The sequence below is a fragment of the Thermobia domestica genome, chromosome 11 (genome assembly GCF_964235325.1).
Source record: "Thermobia domestica chromosome 11, izTheDome1.hap1.1, whole genome shotgun sequence".
Lineage (NCBI taxonomy): Eukaryota > Metazoa > Arthropoda > Insecta > Zygentoma > Lepismatidae > Thermobia > Thermobia domestica.
The window spans coordinates 123,111,488-123,133,871 of NC_137464.1; the positions used below are offsets into that span (position 1 = coordinate 123,111,488).

A 22,384-nucleotide genomic window follows, 5' to 3' on the forward strand; every position below is an offset into this window, starting at 1 on the left:
ATGATGCTGTAAACGGTAGTGGGAATTTCGCCCAAGTGCACGTGAATTTTCAGTGCCTAGCGATTATGCCACCCGCCTTCCTTTAGAGCTAATTCGGTTGCAATACTTCCCGGCAAATGCTTCAGACTCAACTGGTGGAGCACTTTTGCCGTATATCTCCATATGGCTGTACCATCCAGAAGTGACCCTAACTGTATAAAATGGACTTTGTATCGCATGGATCCATGTTGGAAGCAGAGCACAATACTGAGTGGCCAGTATTACTATCGTTTGCTCTAGTAACACCTGATTAAAAACGATTAGATATAAGAGTTTCCCTCTCAAAACGCATCTTAAAACTTAAAAATTTGTTTTGCACATAGAGTGACTTTTAACAGCCAACACTCCATGTTACAAGAAAAAACTTTTCTATACACTGCTTTGATAGGGTTACTCTCAACGGGTGTTAACCATATTGCTCATTCGAGGTTTCACTCCAGTTTGCACCATGCATTTTATTATGATTGTTACTCCCATTATCAACTCTTTCCCGTCAAATTTCTAAAAATCCTTCTGTAATGCATTATGTTACAAATCCTACGCGCTGTCAAAATTAAAGGTTTAGCCTGGGCATTAATCAGTCAGTCAGTCAGTCACTTAGAACTTCTTCTTTTATATACAGAGATTAGTTGATACCTGAAAATGCAGTATGAAACCATATGTTACATAGATAACGTAAGACGTCACCACCTTAATTTCACGATATATTGAAATTTCAGTTCAAACAAAACAAAACAAAAAAAAAAATCCTGCAAGAAAATGCTAACAACAGAATACGTTACAACACAGTGGAGCATTTTTTACCCTCAGTTTGCTTCAATGGGGTCCCAGTTTGAATGATCGGCTTACCTCAACAAATAAGCAAAACGAAAAAAAAAATCATCTACTAAACTAACTTTTCACTGATTTCCAGTTTAAGTACCATTTTTCCCCTGGCTTTTTCAAATCATTTAGTTTTTCCTGACTTTCCAGGATTTCCTTAATTTCTACATTTGTAAGAACCCTGCATAAGAGAATTTCAAGAGAATAAAGAAGCTACATCACGTTTATTAAAGCACCTTCAAGTTACCACACACTCGCTACAGGATTTGAAAGTTTTACACCGTGCTACTAAAAAACGAAAGAAATATATTTAAAGCGTATTATGGAAGGCCAAACAATTCAATACTAAATACTGATAAAAGAAACCTTGATCGGGATTGGGACAGTATTATTACCAATTATAGGTCGACAGAGCGGTGAGAGGGTCGTGGCCACAAGTGAAACTAACACCGAAACATCCCTTGCCAGAAGGTTTACCAACTACAGTATAACTAACTAACTAACTCTATGGCCTATGGAACCCGGAGGTTCAATGCCGCGTTCACAAAAGCTCTCCACTGACTTCTATCCTTAGCTAACTGCATCCAGTTTCTACTTTGTATTCCAATCTCAGCGAGATCCATCTTAATATTGTCCACCCATCTGCGCCTAGGTCTTCCTAATGGTCGTTTTCCGATCGGTCTTCCAGTCAAGACTCTGAAAGCGTTTCTACTTTCTTCCATTCTAGCTACATGACCCGCCCACCTAAGCCTCCTAGACTTGACAACCCTAACAATGTTGGGCAAACCATATAAATTATGTAGTTCCTCGTTATGAAGTTTCCCCCATTCCCCATTCCCGTTCCTCTTGGGTCCGAATATTCGTCTCAGGATCTTGTTCTCAAATACTTTCAGTCTATGTTCTTCCCTCAGAGTAAGTGACCATGTTTCGCAACCATACAGAACAACAGGCATGATTATCGTTTTGTATATTTTAAGCTTCAAATTCCTCGACAGAATTCGCGACGATAAGAGATTTTGAACCGAATAGTAACACGAATTCCCTGCTTTTAGTCGACATTTAATTTCTCCGTGAATATGATTTTCCTCTGTTAATATTGATCCTAGATATTTGAAACTATCCACTTTGTCAAAAGTATTATTTAATATTTTAACGCGCGTCCATAATTTGCTGTATTCCGGTCCCGACGCACTTCCATGTATTTAGTTTTCTCTGCATTTACTTCTAAACCCATGTCCCTGCAAGCATTTAATAAGATATCTGCATTTCTTTCTATTGTTCTCCTATCATCCCCTATTAAATTCATCATCAGCATATGCCATAACCTGGTGAATACCGTTCAACTGTAGGCCCTGGTTGCTATCTTTGATTTCCCTTATAGCGTATTCCAGAACGAAGTTAAATAATAATGGCGACAACGCATCTCATTGTTTCAGGCCATTTTCGACCGTGAAAGCTCGTGGACAAAAATTTTCCTACCCGCACTTTACTTTGGGATTCGTTTAAACATATCTTAATTAATCTAATTAGCTTTCTCAGTATCCCAAGTTCTGTAAGAACGTTGTATAATGTTTCTCTCTTAACCGAGTCGTACGCCTTTCTAAAATCAATAAATAGTTGATGTACCGGGGTATTGTATTCATTCCCACATTTTTCGAGTATTTGGCGAATGGTAAATATTTGGTCGATAGTTGATAGATTTCGTCGAAATCCGCACTGATAATCTCCAATAATTTCATCTGCGTATGGGGTCAGTCTTGCTAATAGGATATTTGAAAGGATTTTATAGGATGTTGACAGAAGAGAAATGCCTCGATAATTATTACAATCAGTTTTGTCGCCTTTCTTGTGAATTGGAACAATGATTGATCCTTTTCACTCTTGTGGCAATTCTTCCTTGTTCCAGATAAGGAGAATGAGTTTGTGTCTTGTTCCACAATTTTTCGCCTCCAGCTAAAATTAACCCAGCCGGAATTTCATCTACACCCGGAGATTTGTGTTTCTTTAATTTCTTTATAGCGGTTTCTACTTCTATTCGGTTGGGTTCTGGAATATACGGTTCTGCGATGTGTATCTCCTTTTCTCCACGCACACTAGTTTTTCGTTGCGTGTTAAGCAAATCGTCAAAGAAATCTTTCCATCTATTTAATATGTTATCTATATCAGTGAGAACTGTACCGTCAGATTTCTTTAATATATAAGCACGAGGTTGATAACCTTTCTTAAATTCGTTGATTCCCTTATACATGTCCCGGATGTTTTTATTTTTACTATTATCTTCAAGTTCCTTAATTTTGGCTTTCAGAAATCACGTTTCTTCGTTCTAAAAGTTTTGGAGGTTTCCCGTCTGATGTCTGCGAAATTTTGTGTAGTTATTTCACTCGGATTTTGTAGCCAGCGTAATTTTGCCTGTTTTCTCTTCTCTGCTAGTTTTATGCATTCCTGGTCGAACCATGGTTTGTTCCTACGTATTTCCGCGTGTCCCAATTTTTCTTTTGCTGAAATTTTAATGCTATCTCTAATTTCAATCCGGGTATCCTCAACACTAGTGCACTCCGAATCTTCTAAAGCCGAGAATCTATTTGAAATCTGGCATTCCTCTCTTACCTGGCTCTCTTCTAATTTCTTTAAATTGAATCTCTCCGTTTTCGGACAATAAATATTACCTTTATTGAACGATAACCTCTGTCGTATTATCGCTGCTACCAGGTAGTGGTCAGTGTCACAATCAGCCCCTCTAAACGACCGGACATCAATTGTGCTAGATTGCCTTCTATCTATTAAAACGTGATTAATTTGATTATGTATTTTTCCGTCTGGTGATGTCCAAGTGTATTTATGAACGTCGCGATGTGGGAATTTTGTACTCTTCAAGATTAGGTTTTTGGATGTTGCAAAATTCCGTTGTCATTACTTTTCTTATGCAGACTTTCGTTCCCTATAATCGGTTTGAAAATGTCCTCTCGTCCTACCTTCGCATTGAAATCTCCTAATAGAATTTTCATATGGTATCGCGGTAGTTGGTCAAATATCCGTTCCACTCCTTCATAAAAACTGTCTTTTATATCGTCATTCTTATCTTCAGTTAGAGCATGTACATTTACAACAATAATATCACACCACCATCCCTTAAGAGTAATAAAAGAGAGTCTGTCAGTAACAAATTCAACCCGTTTAATTGCTGGTAATATACGTTTATGAACGAATAACCCTGTTCCTAACTGGTGATTTTTATTTCCTTCCCCGTAAAAGAACGTAAAATTTCCGGAATTCACAGATCCATTTCCTTCCCACCTAACTTCCTGGACTCCCACTACGTCTATCCTGTATTTCTCTAACTCACTCGTTACAGATTTTAACACGCCTGCCCTATAAAGACTCCTAATATTCCATGTTCCAAATTTCATGTCCATTTTCTTTTGTTGAGGTCATGCCAAGTTATCAGTCCTTGTCCGAGGCTTTTGTGAATATTTCTGAACAAGTGCTTTTTTTTTACAGGATGAGGTTGTTAGCCCTATCCAAACCCCCAAGCTGGAGGACCACTCCTAGTCGGCTGTCCGCGACTGCTTATTCAGTATATTTGCAGCTAACCTCTATATCTAGAGGCCTTCTCCTCGATCCGCAACCTGAGGACGCGCCATGCCGTGGTGACAGGAACCCACGTTACACGGACCAACTACAGAATATCTTTCAATAATCTGCGTCCTGAGTAAAATACCATCCGCGCATTTTTGTTTGATCGAATGTCGTGTGAAATGTGAGAGAATTTTGAAATATTATTCAGTAGATTATTAACTTAATAATGTTGTGCAATGTTATTTAATATTGTGTTTAGAGGGAATTTGATAAATTTAGTCGGATAACTGGTAATTGATGGACAATTGGACTATTGGATTATTCGCCAGTAATATTGATTTATAATCCGTGGTTCGCGGAACAATAGTTCTTAATACAAATAGACGATCTTAGGATTTGAATGCGAGATTTCAGCAATTTTAAAACCAGAATGCTAAATGCTAAATTTTACTTGTTCTACCAAGTACATACATCTAGTGCACAAAACACAACTCGATACCGATTACGAACACTAATGAAAATGAGATATTTACGCAGAGTTCACTAAGACCACACGACCCGTTCCGTTTAATCACTCGTGTAGTTCCATGCTCTGTCACTAGTATGACAATTGTGTAAACCGATTGATCGTACTGGAATTTCGAATGTTTCCACGAAAAGTATGACAAGGAATTGTCCGATGTTTCTAGTTCACCAAAATCTGCGGGGTGCATGCATTGACCTCATCACCTGATCATTCCTTTTAACTTTTGCTTCATGTATTATCTACCTCAGATATCTTCTTTGTTTCCGGCAACGAACCAGAAAGAAAAAAATCAGTCGGCAATCAAAGCAGTAAAGTCTGAAAGGTTTACAAAAATGATACATTGTAGTGTAACATTACACTTGCGTTGGACAGAAGCATTTTTCGAAAGCTGTTTATTATAAAGAAATTAATTCCAGTTTACTATGGCAACATACAGCTAGCTACGTATAAATTCTTACGATGACCTTGACGAGAAATGTTCGCGGATCCCTGGGCAAGAAAAGCTTGTAACGCCTCCCGGTTTCTTTTCGTAGGTAATAATAATAATTAATTCTCGAAATCAATTAATCTCAACGATGTTATTAGTGCTAAACAAATGAAAAATTTGTTTGCTTTCATTATTGCAATGTTAAAGTAAGGTCACTACCTGTCGCCTATGTTAGTGGCCTAATATTATAAGAATAGATGATAAGTTTGTTTCAAGCGATCATTATATAAACAAATCCGAATTCACAATTGCTTGTATTTACATTGAATTGATGAGTCTTTATAAAATCAGTGTCAAATTGTGTTTAGGGTCGTTGGCTTTGTGAGGCCTCTGAAAGTGTGAGGCCCTGCATCATAACTATTAAATAATAATAATAAATGATTTTATTATTTTCAAATGGTTATGCCGTCTTGTTTAATATTAGAAGAAAGCACAAGTTTTTATTATTACTGAAATAATAATTCTTTCTGTTCGTATCCCGATCGTTTAAGAAAGATAAGATAAAGAGCACTAACAACATGTATTATCTACTATCGATACTGCCTCTCCCTCTCGATTACTTTCTGGTTTTGTCTAGCACGTTTAGTTTCCTAACGCTTTAAGCCGTTGGCAATTCTGTAAAAACACTGTCTGCTACCTTGTAAACAATCAATACTAGCGACCTCAGGAAAAGGGAGCAAGCGCTTAGTTACTCTGTATATCAACAAAACAAACCGAAAAGAAAAATCATAAAACTTCATTATACATACACTGTATAATGTTTAGATGGACATAGCACGTTCTGAATTACATGAATTAAAATTTTAGGTTTGGATATAGTTACAACAATTGGAATTATAATTTGACCTGGCTACTTGGCGCACTATGCGATTGAAATAAATTGTCCGTTGAGGGAATACGACTACGTTTGGATTAAGAAGAACAATCGGATGGGAAACCTAAAACACACATACAAAAGAGTAAAATAAATAGGTAGTGTACTATTCTATGACATACAAACATATTATGTACATAGTAAAATAATACGAGCAACCTATAACATATTAGGAAGGGTAGGTAACCATAAGTACCGGAAAAAGTTACGTAATATTATTAAATTACCACTGTTGAAACACACATGAAAAATGAACATCGTGTTGTAAACAATATTTAAGCCATTATGTGCCCTGACGATCAGTGCCTAGGTATCACATTCGACATATTAAAATATACATAGGCAGTTCATTTAAATATGCAATGTGCTCATTCGTGGCCAAGTGGCTAATGCAGGTGGTTCTGTGACTGCGGTTCCTGGTAAGGTACTTATCTCGGACACATATCCAAACACTAGTTCGAATCCCACTTTAAGCAGCTGGACCCGTCTCATATAGCCTTGGTGCTAAAACAATCCAATCAGTAACAGTGCTTCCACTTCAATCGACTCTTGCACAACAAAGTTACACACAGCTCGCGGTAGAGAAGTGAAGCAAGCACTGATAGATACCAGGAGCCGACGCGAGGTATGTGTAACTTTGTTGTGCAAGAGTCGGTTGAAGTGGAAGCACTATTACGGTGATATATTTCGTGTTTCTATTCCGAAATGGACACAATCGAAGTAGCCGAAGAACGACAGAAGCGGAAGGGACGCAAGAGAAAGGAAAATTGTGAACTCTGGCAAAGGATTGTATGAAGGGGTCCTCACCTTGAGGGCCCTAAAATGGTGGGAAAAACATGTGCGAAAAACACGTTTTCAGTTTTATTTCTTTCTGACAATGTTGCCATCACTTTCACGCCCCCAAAAAATATATGTTGTACCTAAGGGTATAACAAATTTAACCAAAAAATCAGGGGCGTGTCTCCCCCAAAATTATTTCTATATTTTTTTGAAATTTTCAACACGCAAAAAAATAAAGAAAATACGCATCGATGGTTTCGAAAAAAATTATACATTTACATCTAGATAGTATCTTTAATCTGCGAAACTTTCAAAATTTTTCAACCACTCCCACCAAAATTTAAAAAATATTCAATTTTGAGCATGTATGATACGATAATTCGGTGAGGGGAGGGGGTATGGGGTCAAAATTTCTTTTGAGGTAGTTTTAAGTCAAGGGTAACTTTTTGGGCCGATTACACTATCTTAGTAGGAAAGACTCTTTATACTTACAAATTTAGATTCAACAGTAGGAAAATATGAAACGTGCAATCCTTATAATTCCAATCAATCAATTAAATCTGTAATAATGCACGAAAATTTCGTTTGAGATCAACATTTTATTGCACCTCAGGATCATTTGATTCTATGCTTGCAAAATTATAAAATATTAAAACCATTAAGTTTGTATTTTCATATATTACTTAGTAGGACAATCACAGCAGATCTTAATAAAAGAAGCTAGAAGCTTTTATATTTCAGAGCAACAATAAAATAATAATAAAAATTACATACTTGCTCCCGGATCTAAAAATCCTCTGTATGTTGATGGCGGATTAGTATTCTGAAAACTGTAACAAGTGATGTCTATTGGGGATGGATCTTCATACTGCATAAATGCTTCTTCCTCCATATTACGATAAACTTGTACTATCCCATTAGAAATTTCTATTTTGAAGTTTGTGAACTCCCAGTCCGATATTTGTCCTTCTACATCAGTCACAAGTTCAGTATCTCTGAACAATCTATATGACGTATTGTTATCAGCACCTACCACTAATTCATATCCTTCGTCTGTGTATGAATCAGGCGTTCTCCGTAAGCTAACCCCTGCTGTAGTACCTGACTTCACTTCAAATCCCAATTCGTAAGATCCATTAGGCGCAACAGTCAATGGGAAAAAATCTTCATACTCAAAATCACCACGCTTTTCGTAACTACCATAACCTAAAAGAAAATGAATATATATGAATACGGCCATAAACTTATAATCGGTTTCAATAACGAAAATAAACATAAAACTATAGTGAAATGCATCCAAGTTACACATTGAAAATCTAATGTACTTAGGGCGAGTTCAATTAACACCTTAATTATCCTCATTATCAACACTTCCGTAACAAATTATGAAAAATGCAGCTCTTACAATGTGTATTTAACATGTGAAGAAAGTTAAAAATAAATCTATTAAAAATGGAATAAAGAAGAAAAGGAATGTATACGAACTATGTAGTGATAGTTGACCGTTGTGAAAAGGAGTAACTTCAACAATCCAAACAAAAAAAAAAAAAAAAATGTACTTAGAGGTATAATACAATATACACGATTCTTCAAAATGATTGTCGAGATTACAACAAAGTACTGTATTTTACATAATAGACATAAATATATATACGAATACCTAGTTATATAATAAATACTGTCCAAGTTTGAATGTGAATAACACAGAGAGTATTAACACCAAGGCAATTTATTTTGGTCATGTTTTACATTGAGATGTTGTACACCTGACGCACGAATCATTTTTCGAAATGGCTCCCCTTGGCCTTGATGCAGGCACGAAGTCTGTCCGGCCACTGGTCAATGACATTATGCAACACATCCATGGGAAAATTGTTCTTTGCTCGGTTCAAGGATTGTTTCAGACTGTCGACAGATGGATGTTGTTTATGGGAGAGCTTTGCCTGAAGGACTGCCCAAAGTTTTTAGTCCAATGGGTTAAGGTCCGGGCTGCTAGAAGGGCAATCAGCGGTAGAAATGAAGTCGGGGACATTTCGTGCCAGCCACTCCTGGGTTGTTTTCGCTTTATGGTCCGGAGGGGAATCCTGCTGGAATGTCCACCTTTCTCCAGAGAACATGGCAGCAGACAGTGGTTTCACCATAGATGTTAGCACTGTGTCCTGGTACACCTTGGCACATGTTTTAACACCTTGTTCCCAAAAATGCAGCTGGGTTGTGCCTGAGTAGCTCACTCCCCACTAAACCCAAAAATGCAGCTGGGTTGTGCCTGAGTAGCTCACTCCCCACTAAACCATCACCAAGGCAGGATGATGTGCCCTCTGAACCCTTGTAGCTGCCTCAGCAGCTGCAGTAGATGACGTGGCACACACGCGGTCATTTTGGGCGTTGTAGGCCTGCTCAATTGTGAACACCTTTTCGTCAGTAAACAGAATCTTTCTGTGCAGATTGTTGGCGTAACGCCGCAACAGTCTCTTTGATTTAAGGACCCTCTGAGACATTAATGTTTGGGTCAGAAAGTGACCAGTCCGCCTCTTAGGGTAGATGTAGGTCACTCCTGAGCACACGAGACATGGAATTTCTGCTGATGTTCATCTCAGCAGCCATCAAACTTTGTGTTCGAACAGGATTTCTTCGAATTCTTGCTGCGACTGCTTTCTGGACCTGCGGGATACGTACCGTTCGTGGTCTGCCACTCTTTGCGCGGTCAGCTGCCGTTTCAGTCTCGGTGTATCGCTGTATGGCGAGATACACGAATCTCTTGCTGATTTGTAGGAGTTTCAGGAGATTGAAAATCTCACCTGTTGTCTTTCCGACCTAGTGTAGTGCAATTACTGCTACACGATTTTCGTAATCGCCCCATGGCAGCAGCCATCAAACTTTGTGCCACTCCGGATGCCTACAGCGCCACTCCAAACTTTGTGACAGTATTTATGATATAACTCGGTACATGCAAAATGTTAGAAAACTGACGAAAATTGTTTGTAAATTATTATTAATGTTCAATATGATTTCTGGCAATTCTGCAGACATCTAGCAGATAGAAATCTGCACGGGCTCGGATCGAGCCTGAGGGCTTAGACCCGGCCCGGTCCGCAGACCGAGCTTCGGCTTACAAAGTATAAATAATTTCGGGCTCGGACCATGAAATTTTAAATATATAACCATATTTCTCGGGCCTAACTTTGTACCGAACAACGATATTTATCGAACCGATCTTTCTGGAGAACTTTAAAGCGCACACAAATTTGTAACTTAAAAGCATCGTGCAATAGAGAGGAAGCTATCAGTGGGGTAAACAGAAAAACTAAAAGTACAGAAATAAACATGTTTAGCTTGTCTGTGAATGAGAACACTGTTTCTTACACTGAATTAAAGGGACAAAAGCATTCAAAATAAACTGTCTTTTTTTCTTCCTTCACGACAATCAGTTTATATTTTATTGTAGTATTATTATTTCTTTCTTTTGTTGATATCGGAAACATTTCTTTCAGAAACTTTCTACAAAAAGTTGTAACATATCAATACAGTGATTGAGAAATGAAAAATATCTTTTTCATACCCTCCCCCTTTTTCATGTATTTTTTTCGGTGCTTGTGTACTTCAGGATATCAATTTTACATAAAATTGTAATTTGAAACAGTCCATAACCCTGAAAAATATATTTAATTATGATTAAATACGTTAAGAACTGAAAATAAAATGTTTTAGATGTTCTATTAAATTTTATTGCATTTAAGCATCAGCACTTTGCCGAGAAACAGCATTCTCAGTTAATAAATAAATGTAAAAGAGCTGTTTCTTTTGGGTAATAATAGTAAATGTTATCGTTCACAGTACTCTTTCTAATTATCAAGCTGAAATAACCAACAGAAAATTTTAATTGTATTCATTTTTTTTTTCTTCGTCTTTTCTCTCGTCACACCTGGTGGATGGAAGGGTTTGATTGGATTAAATTACAGCTTCCAGATATTTAGAAGCCGGGAAATGAGATGAAGAAGCGACTTTTTCTGATGTTTTGTGGGTGAGGATGTTTCGACGAGTTTGTAGTAAAAATTTGCAGTTTTAAAGTTTTGGAATAAATAGTGCATCGACAATATATATATATAAAAAAAAATGATTACGTAAATATTCGGACTGTAAGTACGATAATATATGTAATAGGAATGCAAACTTTCAGATAACAAGAATTAAAAGATATTGAGATTGGCAATTGATACTTCGTTGAGTGGATGAATAGGTAGCCATTTTGGGAAAGTTAGGTAACACAAATAATGATTGCTGGAATATAAAATTTTCTATATTTTCTCTCGCTCACGGCTGATTCTTGCATATTTAAAAGGGATAAAACAAATTTTAGTTTTTGATTTGAATCAGAATTTAAAGTGGCAAAGGGTACGTGAGATGTGTGACAGTGTAGCCATGAGAGGCTAAACCGGTCGTAAGTGCTAAAGAGTGTACAATGTAGTTTGCTATAGCTTTTCTTTTTCCTAGGGACCGTCAGTTCCTAAGTGAGTTCTGTTTTGTAATATCAGAATATTATAGGATAAATCATAAGGTCTTAGTCTACACTCTCTCTCCGTTACTCTTTGTTGGGGTGCACACTAAAGGTTATGTTGATATATATATATAGTGCCGGGTTATTTGCGTGTTATTAACAACTTCGAAACTCGAACTTCTGTTTTTTTTTTTTTTTTTTTCTTCTTCTTACTGTGAGTTTTCATGCATGTTCCTTCGCATGCACGATGTTTCTTTGTCTCGTGGGAGTGGCGACGAACAGCATCATGGGTAATGAAATTATTGTGTTGGGATATGAACTCCTGTGATTCAATGAGGGAATCTAGGCTTTCGAACGTTTTAATGCCGACTTATTGCTTTTATATTGGAGCATTCTTTTCGCGGGACAGAGTGAGAGTGGAGAGTGCTTGGCGTGGACAATGAAATTTCACATTTTATTCCAAAAATTATAAATTTTAATCAGAAACTATTGCAAATGAAACTGCTTTGCTGTTTTTGGTTAGTAAAGGATTTGTCCGTAATTGAGATGTGGCGCTGTTAAGGTTAGTCAAAATCCATGAAATAGTGTCGTCAGAAAGAAGTACAATTTTACGTTCACAGGGAGCATAATTTTCAGTTCTTACGAAACTTACAAAAATAGATGGTAGTGTTGTCGAACCCAATTTGGAAGATAGGACAAGATCTTTGAGTTAAAAGTTCACCTCCCCTTCTTTATTTTTGTCCCTCGCGAAGAATGGGGCAGAGGATGTGGGATGTCGTTTATCTGCGACCTTCGTAGGAATTTTCTTTTTCGATACTTCCATCCCTCTAAATAACCTGAAACCACTGACCACTGTCTAGTAATCTGCAGCTTGTGCGGAAGAGGAGTTTGAAGCTAACCGATCCATTTCTTGTAAAGAACGATGAATAGCGAAAATGTCCGAGCTCATTTTATCATCACACGAGCTCGGTCCTAAAGGCTAAAACATATTTCGGACTTGAGTCGGGTCTCACATTATAAATTCACGGGCCGGGGAGGGCCCGGGCTAAAAATTCCGGCCCGTGCAGACCTCTACTAGCAGGTATTTCATTTCTTACCATATATGGTCTAGCATATCATGTGTAACAGCATGGACGGCATTGGTTATGTGTGCCTTTAGTTCGTCAATTGTACGCAATAATAGGGGGTAGGGGGTAGTAAGTTGCATCTTCATAGTAGCCCCAGAGGATAAAATCGCAAGACCTGGGGAGTGTAGCGGCAATGACAGAAGTTTGTCACCATCATCACTCCCGCACCCAATCCAATGATGAGATAGTTTTCTATTCAAGAATGATTTCACCTTACTGTCGAAACGTGGTGGGGCTCCATCCAACTGCATGATGCAGGTGTTACTATCTTCGTCCAGTTGAGGAAATAGCCACTTGGTCAACATATCAAGAAAACCGTTTCCTCTATGAAAAACAAGAAACCGTACACCTTTTCTCTTGACAGCGCAAAACACACTCACTTTAGGAGAATCCAGAAGTAATTCAATAAATGTGTAAGGATTTTCCGTTTACCAAATACGTACGTTGTGTGTGTTTACTTTTCCACTTGCGTGGAATGTCGCCTCGTCTATAAAGAGCAAGTTCTCGGAAAATGCCATCCTAAGAAATAAGCATTACATACCATTGCAGAACTTCTCCCGTGCATGACGGTCGTGAGATGTTAACATTTAAAAGAGACTCATTCGGTATGGGTTCATGAAGTTTACATAGAATACACCATAAGTCGTAAGTAGAATTTCAAGTTCCCGGATTCAGCAGAAATCGATTTCTTCGGACTCCGTGTACGTTGCACAAATTCACTCTAAAACATTTTCAGAGACTGAAGGTCTACGACTGCCTTTACCCTTGCATATGTAATACTTTTCCTTGAACTATGCGTACCGCCTTTTAATCGTATTATCAGACGTCTCATATTTTCTATAACGTGGACGACAAACGGTACCACCGGACTAGACTTTCTCACTCCAATTCCTTAAACTAAATCATGCTATGCTACAACTAATGAAAGATTTTCTTGTGAAACACGAACAAAATTGTAAGACATTTTCCGAAAATCTCGCCTAGGGAAAACTACCCTTTTTGAAATACGAGCAAAATCGCCTGTGTCGCTGAGAAAATCGTCCTGAAAAACTCACTCAAAGATAAATTATCCGTTCTCGATTTTTTTAATCAGAGAAATGACTTACACTACAGTATGAGGATAATAATGATATTATTAATGATTAACTTATGAAATATAAACAATATCGTCAGAGCAGTTTCTGAGAAATAACTTCTGATTTTCACCTTTCTGTAGATTACCCTTATTTCTGCGAGTAAGACGAAAATTTGAAAAATTTCCTCGGAGAAACATAAAAACTTACGTTTAAAATTTGGTTCGGAGACGTTGAACAGTATGCCCTCTAGGCGAGTGTACAACAGGACGAACGGACGAACAGATGTCAAAATATTATTTTCTCGGTATCTATGGGCTACGAAACACGTAAATTCGTTGAAATCTCGAAATCGATTTTTTCACTATCATTATGCTTTTCTTTTCTCCATTCGTCAGTTAAAAGTAGAGATATCATTGCACAATTTGCAAGCCTTTTCACTAACAGTATCAGCCATACTACACAACTACAAAACTGCCGCGTAGAGGCAGAATCTGGAAACAAAAGTATCGAAACTAATAACAAACACACACACTTGTTTAGTTATGTTACACATACGTGTATTTCCGTTCACTAAGTCTACCACCCAGATCAAATGTAACAATGGCGAAATCTGACAACCACTTTGAAAAACCCTGTGTTTCAAGTCAAAAAAAAAAAAAAAAAAAGTTAATTAAATTAGTTAGTTAAATCAAACCTGCTAATAAAAAGTTAATTTTGATTTTACGCACCGGTATCCATACATAAAGTCGTGTATTCATAGGGTAAATTTAACCAGTTTCTTGGATTGAAAGAGTATATTTCAGTTTTAGTACCACCCTCAGGTACTTGCATGTAGTTATTTCTTTATTTCAAGAAATATTTATTCGAAAGTGCAACGAATTTGGTCTGCTGAATTTGTCCCCTCCTGAATAGTGGTACCGTGAGAGCTCCATACATATCATCTGTAGTCAGTACGAAACCCAGATGTACGTTTGATTCAATCCCAACTACATTTTCTTAGTCACAACTTATTTTTCTGCAGATGAGAGTTTAGTTCATCAATTTTTCTATACTCTTCATACTTTAAAAAGGGTTATTTTCTCATGTATATTTGAGAAACAATTTATCGTAAAGTATTTAATTCGGTTTGTACATTCAACTGGATAGCCAAGTGACATATGATAAAATGTAACTACAATTAATGCATTTGTTTCATTTATATGCAGAGTTGGCAAAAGCCATGGTTTTTATTTTAAAAAACAAAAAAAAAACGGTTTTTTTTTTAACCAGGTTTATTTGGTTTAAATAATTTGCTCTATATATTCATATCATATATGGACAGAAATAAGTTTGTTTCGCCTTGATGTTATTATGCAACAGCCGGGTTATGCTGGAAGGGGTCACATAAGCTTAAAGCGGAATAAAAACTGCTTCTCGAGTTACATCCGAGAGAAATTGTCCTCCATTTGAACTCAGAACCAGGACTAATTGGCCACAAATGCGATACGTCTGCCGACTCACTCACGAAGGAATCCTGATAAAAATACGTTGTACTGATCTTTACATGCTTCTTAATATAACTGTCAAGAGTCATTTCAGAAGGACAAAAAGATACACAGTTGCACAAGTGAAACCATTATACAGAATTACATATGGACAATTTCAAAGTACTACGGAGTACAGAAGAACTAATTTAGTTCAAGTTAGTTAACAACGACTTTTATTGGTCCAAATTAAAGAAATACAACGACTTAATTTGCATATCAGTAAGAAAAGTGTATAAAGATACGAATTATTTGAGTCCACTTTGGCTCAGACTTATTTATACATAAATATATACCAAAGATACTTCTCATTTCACTAAATGCCTCTCGTGGGGTCTGTATGACACCCCCCCCCCCCCCCCCGCACACACACACACAAAAGTACGGCATTTCGATGTATTTTATCAATAGTAAACATTGAAACGAAACAATATTTAGAATTTTTCTTTGATTGCAATTATACAACAATAATAACTACAAAAAAATCACAAAACAAACATTTATAAACTTATATAAAAAAAAAAAGTTGCTTTTGTAGTATAATCTTTTTAAGTAATGAATGGGGAATTTAGGTCTGAATATAATACGAATAATATACGGGAGTGAAACGTGATAACCCTCAAAAGTGTGTTCATCAAGATTTTACAAACACTTATACTTTTGCGAAAATTTTTCGTTTTTTGGTTTAAACCATGGTTTAAACCAGCCAACCCTGTTTATATGTGACTAAAATTGACTCCACCTTTCTTTTTTCCGACAAAATCTAACGTAAAACAAAATCACGAATACAAGATCTAACTTTCTAATTTTTCTTGTAAGTATTTGGGTAATGGTACAACCCACACCGTCATTAAATTACAAAAATAAAGAAAACTATCTTTCTATTCATTTTGTCAGAAAGATCTCGGGTAAAAACTAAGAGCAAACATGACAATGCATTGTCTCGATTATTATTATTATTTCATTTTAATGTTTTGTACTTCTTCCCCTCCTTGTTTCCCTATATAACAATTACATAGAGAAAAGAACCTAGCTTATAAAACTGAAACTTGTGCCTCAAGGCTTTTAATATATATAATACATATATATCTAACTCGTAAATTTATTTATACTGTCAAGGAATGTTAATATTTTATTCTTATTAATTAGAAATATTGTGTATTTTAATTTTCAGTTGTAAAAATATCAAAGTTTATTTGTTTTGGTTTTGGTATTTGTAATTTCATAAAATATAGTCTGCAAATGTTGTTAATGTTATAAATTGTCTGAAATGATCTTACGTGAATGTAAGTTATGCAAAATGCAGGGTGCTAATATGACGCTCAATTTTCAGAGGAATTAGTTAACTAAGATTTCTTGAGAGAAATCTCATACGCACGTGTATGATTTTGACTCGAATTTTGGTAGCCATGTGCTGTAATGCAAGCATCTTTGTTGTATAAATACTTCCGTCTATTTTGTCACAGGAAGTTAAAGTCGAAGAACAAGAATCAACGTTAAAGTGGAAGTTGGTTAAAATTAGAGTCGCCGTCAGAGCAACATTTTGAGTAACAACGGTTATAATCACAATCTTTAGTACATCGCAGTTAGTTATTAAAGACCTTGTATTCATAAAGATTCAAACAGACTGTTAATAAATACATCAAAAATTGCTGCATTGTGTTCAGTGAAATTTCTTGAATTTGCTTCTCATCGTCATCTGCCTTTCAAGTATTACCCAGTTCACCTTTACCCTTTTATACTGAAAATTAACATACACTTTAACTTACATATCCGACATTTCGCTACATGAACATGCACTTACCCACATCAAATATAATTAGAGATGCAAGGGCTCGAAAAAAAAAACGGCTGTTTTGGAAAAAAAACGTTTTTTTCTGCTTTGGTTTGGAATTTTTTTTCAACATTCTGCTTTAAATTGATAAAGTAGACTTTGTTTCGCTTCTCTATAACACAAAAACTCATTTAATTAGTGGTTGATGCCGATAATAATATAAAACCTCGAAAATAAACCATGAATTTCGAAAAGATATTTCAAACAATTTAAATTTTTAACATATTTCCATTATGAATTCTAAAGAATTAACCAATGTATATAATAAGAATTTTTTAACTTCTTATATACAAAAGTAAGCAGGGTTGGCAAGAACCATGGTTGTTTTTGAAAAAGCCAAAAACCCTTTCTTGGGGGAGGGGTTAAGCCGGTTTTTTTTTTGTTTGTTTGTTTGTTTAAACCGGGTTTTTGGGTTTAAGTATTTTGCTGTACGTATTTATATTACATATTGACAGAAAGAAGTTTGTTTCGCCTTGGCGTTATGCAACATCAGGGTTATGCTGGAAGGGGTCACATAAGCTTAAAGAAATCCGGTCAGGAAATTTCTTAAATTGGGAAACTCCCGCCTTAGCCATCGGGAAAATCCCGTCATTACTTTGCTTTGCATGTAAAATTTAAGGTCAGTGTATCATAATCAGTACGCTAAAACTGAGGTATTAACAAATTTAGTATGCAGATATCATTGAAAGTCCAAGCTAATGTTGGAAGCTACGTAGGCAGTCGATAAATTTTGCCAATTTCTATCAATATATTTAAGCAACCCTGGCTTGTTTATAAAACAACAGGCATTCAGGTAAGCACAAATATACAATTTGGTTTCGTTTCGTATGTTTAGGCTTAACATCCTTACGTAATTCCGAGGTTATCAAGAAGAAGACTTTCGCTTAAAGAACATCCGAACCACTACTTGGTTCGTTCGACCGAGAATTGAACATGAGACACCTTGATTAAAAGGTGAAAAGGAAATAACACTAATGCAGATGGTTTGATATTTGGAAATGTTACCATGAAGTTCACACGATTCACAATTTTCGTTCTTTTTATGTTTTATTTATTATTATTATTATTATTCTTTTTTGGTTTAAACATTTTTTTAAACCAGCTGGTATAAATTAGCCAATAATGAAAGTAAATACTTCTTTTTTAAAAAAATACACAAATAACTAGCAAAATTGTATATAGTATTTTTACTTCAAAATATTCCATACCTTCTTTTTGAAACAGAATAAAATAAAACATAAGAGAAATACTTACATTTATATGATACGCTTAAAGGTCGCATATTTAGAGCTTTGTTTTGGGTGGTTCTGTATATTCTTGAAATTCTACAGTCAAGTTTTATATAACCACCATCATGGTTTACCCAGTCCTCAAGGTTTCTGAATTTTTAACAAGAGGAATTCAACATATGAAGGGTATGAGGCAAGAACATGGTAACCCACAATTTTACTATTATAAGAAATTAGAGGTTTTCTGGTGCACAATTCATTTTCAAAGTCGAAAAGATGATTTTTCACGTAAGACTACACATGAAGGATTAAACGAAGCGGTATGCGTTGCTTTCCATCTGGTGCTGCATAACTCAGCATTGTTGGTTACCATGTTCTTACCTCACACCCTTCATATCTTTACGGACCCCCCCCCCCCAAAAAAAAAAAAAGTACGCAACATATTTAAGTTAAACCAAACACAACTGCACAACAAACATGACTGAGTGAACGAAATATCTATTAGTTATGCCTTTACTCTCAAACTTTAAGCTTCCCTCAAATAAAAATTAGGACTTTTTAGAAAAACTAAATATTATAAAGAAAAACCCTTCCCAAAATACTTTTCTAAATCCGCCACTGAGTCTCAGTGTAAAATGATCTTCAAAGTTGTATCCGGAAGATTATTGCAAAATATATAAACAAAACGAAATATTAGTTATGCCTGTACTCATAAACTTCAAGCACCTCCCAAATAAAATTAGGACTTTTTAAAAAACGAAACAATCAGAGACACCCCTTTCAAAGTACTTATCTAAATCCGCTACTGATTATTTGTATAAATTGGTATTCAAGGTTGTATCCAGAAAACTACTGCTAAAAATAATTGCACAGCTACAGTATAACAGAAATGTGAAAGTACGGTTTGAAGAATATATTGAAAAACGTACGCTTTGACGGATATATAGAAAAACATAAGTTTAACTTTTGCGATAGAAGCTAGATTACTAAGCTCTTAGAAATGAAACACGGATGACAAACTGGAATGATCCAGAGAAGAAAAAAATGTTGATAACTCAAAAGTTAAAATAAAGTTAAATAACCTCTAAAATTGCCCTCAAATACTACGTTCTTTATGTTTGCTTTAATTCGTAAAACGTGCTCCATCCATCTTGGTGGTGAATTCCAGAGAGAATATGGCATTAAGGTCATGGAAATCTTATCTAACTATAGAGTATACCATAAGAAAGCTATTTAGATAGAAAAATCATGAAAATGAAAAAAGCCAAAATTTCCAAAATTCTAGGTTTTTTTCCCAAAAAAGCCGGCTTTTTATGTGAAAAAAAACATCAATTCAAAAAAGCCGGTTTTTTGCATTTCTAAATATAAAATACATGTTAACTATGATACTACTCTCATTTACACACACAATTGTCTTGCCAGCTCAAAACAGTGGTGAATAATCTCTAAAAGTACCTCAAAGCACATCATAGGTGCGTTTATCAAACATTAACAATAGGTAATTTAAAATGTACCTTAAGCTAATGAAAACAATCTGGATTTGCTTAAAGTGCTCTATTATTAATAATACTACATTTCTAACTCAATTTTAAAAAAGTAAAACCCAAGTAGACAATATTCTTATACTCCCAATGCTTGCTACCTCTTAATTCAAGCTTCCCTATGTTCGATTAACTCAGAAAAAGTATGTCCCTTCACTGAGAATCGAACCCAGGATCAAGTGCATTAACCATTAGTTTACACTGAGACAATAATTTATATTATACACATAAGAAAAAAAAAAATACTTACATCCACACCCATCAGGAAATCTCCACAAACCGTTACGTCCTGTTGTATGGAATGAAAAGTAGCTAACACCTATGGGATTAGGATCTTTCCACACTAAAAATGGTTTTGCATCTCCACTTTTACCTACAATTATAAGTCCGCTTAGTAGATAAATCCAAAACCCTCGAAATTCAGTTCCGCACAAAATATCTTCAGTCAGACAAAATGCTTGAAAGAAATTATGTGGAAGTCGACGAATTGCAGAATATTTATTGTTGTCTTCTCCAATGGCAATTTCATATGCAACTTCAGTTTCAAGTGGATACTCACTTTGTGTCAATCTTATAAGTGCATCGCCGGTAGCTTTCACTTCAAAACTTAGTCTGCAGCATTCGGCAAACAACGGAAAAACGTGGTTATATTCTGCTCCACCTTCTGCTATATACATATGAAGAAAATTGATAATCAAATCAATGACTGTTTAAAACATTCTGTGCAATCACATCCAAAAACAATACATCTATTCTCTTTTAAGAACATAATAGGTAAAGAGAAGTAAAGATAAACGTAACAGAGATAAATAAAACGCAATTTTAAATGTTATAATTCAATACAAAGATATATAACTATTGAATCGCCAACATTTAATTAGAAAAAATGACCATTACTTTAAGAAAGCCTGCCAACAGATAAAACATTTCAGTACTTTAAAAAACAATATCACGCATGAAATTTACGTAAGAAGGCGATCCACACAGCTCAAGAGAATAATTACAAATCAGTAATTAAATTAGTTCATGGAAAATAAAATCTATGTAACATTTTACTACAGTCCGGGAACTATGCAAGCTACGAAATAAAATGAGAGCTTTAGTTTTACGTACTTGTTCTGTAACCAAATGAAAACTAGGCCCCGACAAAAGGACAATTTAAATAATGTATACCAAAGAACGTCGAAAGATATAATACAGGCTTCAATCAATAAATATTTTCCCATCTCTATGGCAACGCACAAGAACTCCTTACCACGTTTAAGCTTCTCAATCAAAAATTGGTCAGACGCACGCATAAGCACGTTTGTGAAAACAGTTCTTACACAATGAAATACACGATTCTCTGTTGCCGTTCCTATATTTCATTTCTTACTACCTTCACTGCATGCGCAAGAGATGTATAGCTACTTTTCAACTTTAAGAAAGAAGTAGAGACCAGCCTGACGGGTACACTCCAGCGCACAACGATTAAACTCTAGAGACTAATGCTACCAATTTATTTAAAATAATAATTAATTTTAAAAATTGAATATTTATGAAGCAAGAAACTTGAGAAATGTCAACATGCAAATTTGGCATAATTCTAAAGTTTAAAAAGTACGTACTATTTTTGTTGGTTAGTTGAGTTGGGATTTTGCGTCCCGTTTAGCGGCAAGGCTGTATGAGATATGGACACACAATTTAACGTGGGATCCGAACCACATGAGCTCCCGCCGGGTGTCGCACTATTTTTGTACACCACATACTTTATATTGTATGAATTGAGTCTGAAACTTTTTCTTCGTAGTTTTAGTGCTATGTTATCTAAACCAAGTGACACTGCCAAATGTAATAACGCGGAAACAAAAGATGAAAATAATATGAAGAGCACATCGCAAATTAAAAGAACTAAGATAAAACCTGTGTTAAAAGGAAGACAATTCTGTTAAAAAGTATACCTACATATCAGCAATTGGTCCGACCTGTGCCTTTACAAAGTCATTTTTATCACGAATTCACTGACTATTATTATAGACTATCTTCTTCACTATTAACTTCCCAGATTTTAAACATGAATTAGAATGTATGTACGAGAATGGAAACCAATCGCTGAAGCATCAAAAGGCACGTTAAATCCCATCAATAGTCGTTTACATAACTTGTATAATAATCTGTTACTAAGAAGTGCACAAAATTTATCTGATAAGCAGATCTAGAATTTAACAAGAAATATGAAGATTTACTTTCATCGAAATTGAACCTGATACTGGCGCAGATGGAAACGTTCAAGATTTAGATACGACAAAGATGTAATGTGAATATATACAAGGTGTATCAAAAGTACCCTGATATAGGGTAACTCTGTTATTATCAGAGTTACAACAAAATGTTAATAGGGGAAATCGTCTCCAAATATGATGTTTTCAATCTACAGTGAAGGATTTTTTCTTTTTTTTTTAAATCGGACAAGCGG

General features: G+C 35.6%; 1 protein-coding gene across 2 annotated transcripts in view; it reads right to left on the reverse strand.

Annotated features, from left to right (window-relative positions):
* LOC145664412 (uncharacterized) overlaps positions 1-22,384 on the reverse strand; it is a 73,251-nt gene that overhangs the window by 40,871 nt on the left and 9,996 nt on the right. Inside the window, exons 2-3 of one of the 2 annotated variants that reach the window (XM_081731093.1) lie at positions 20,180-20,593; positions 7,879-8,310 (exon numbers count right to left, since the gene is read on the reverse strand). In XM_081731093.1, the coding sequence (XP_081587219.1) occupies positions 7,879-8,310; positions 20,180-20,593 (846 nt within the window). Of the gene's footprint in view, positions 1-7,878; positions 8,311-20,179; positions 20,597-22,384 lie in introns of both variants that reach the window. The other variant, XM_081731092.1, reaches the window with a different exon arrangement.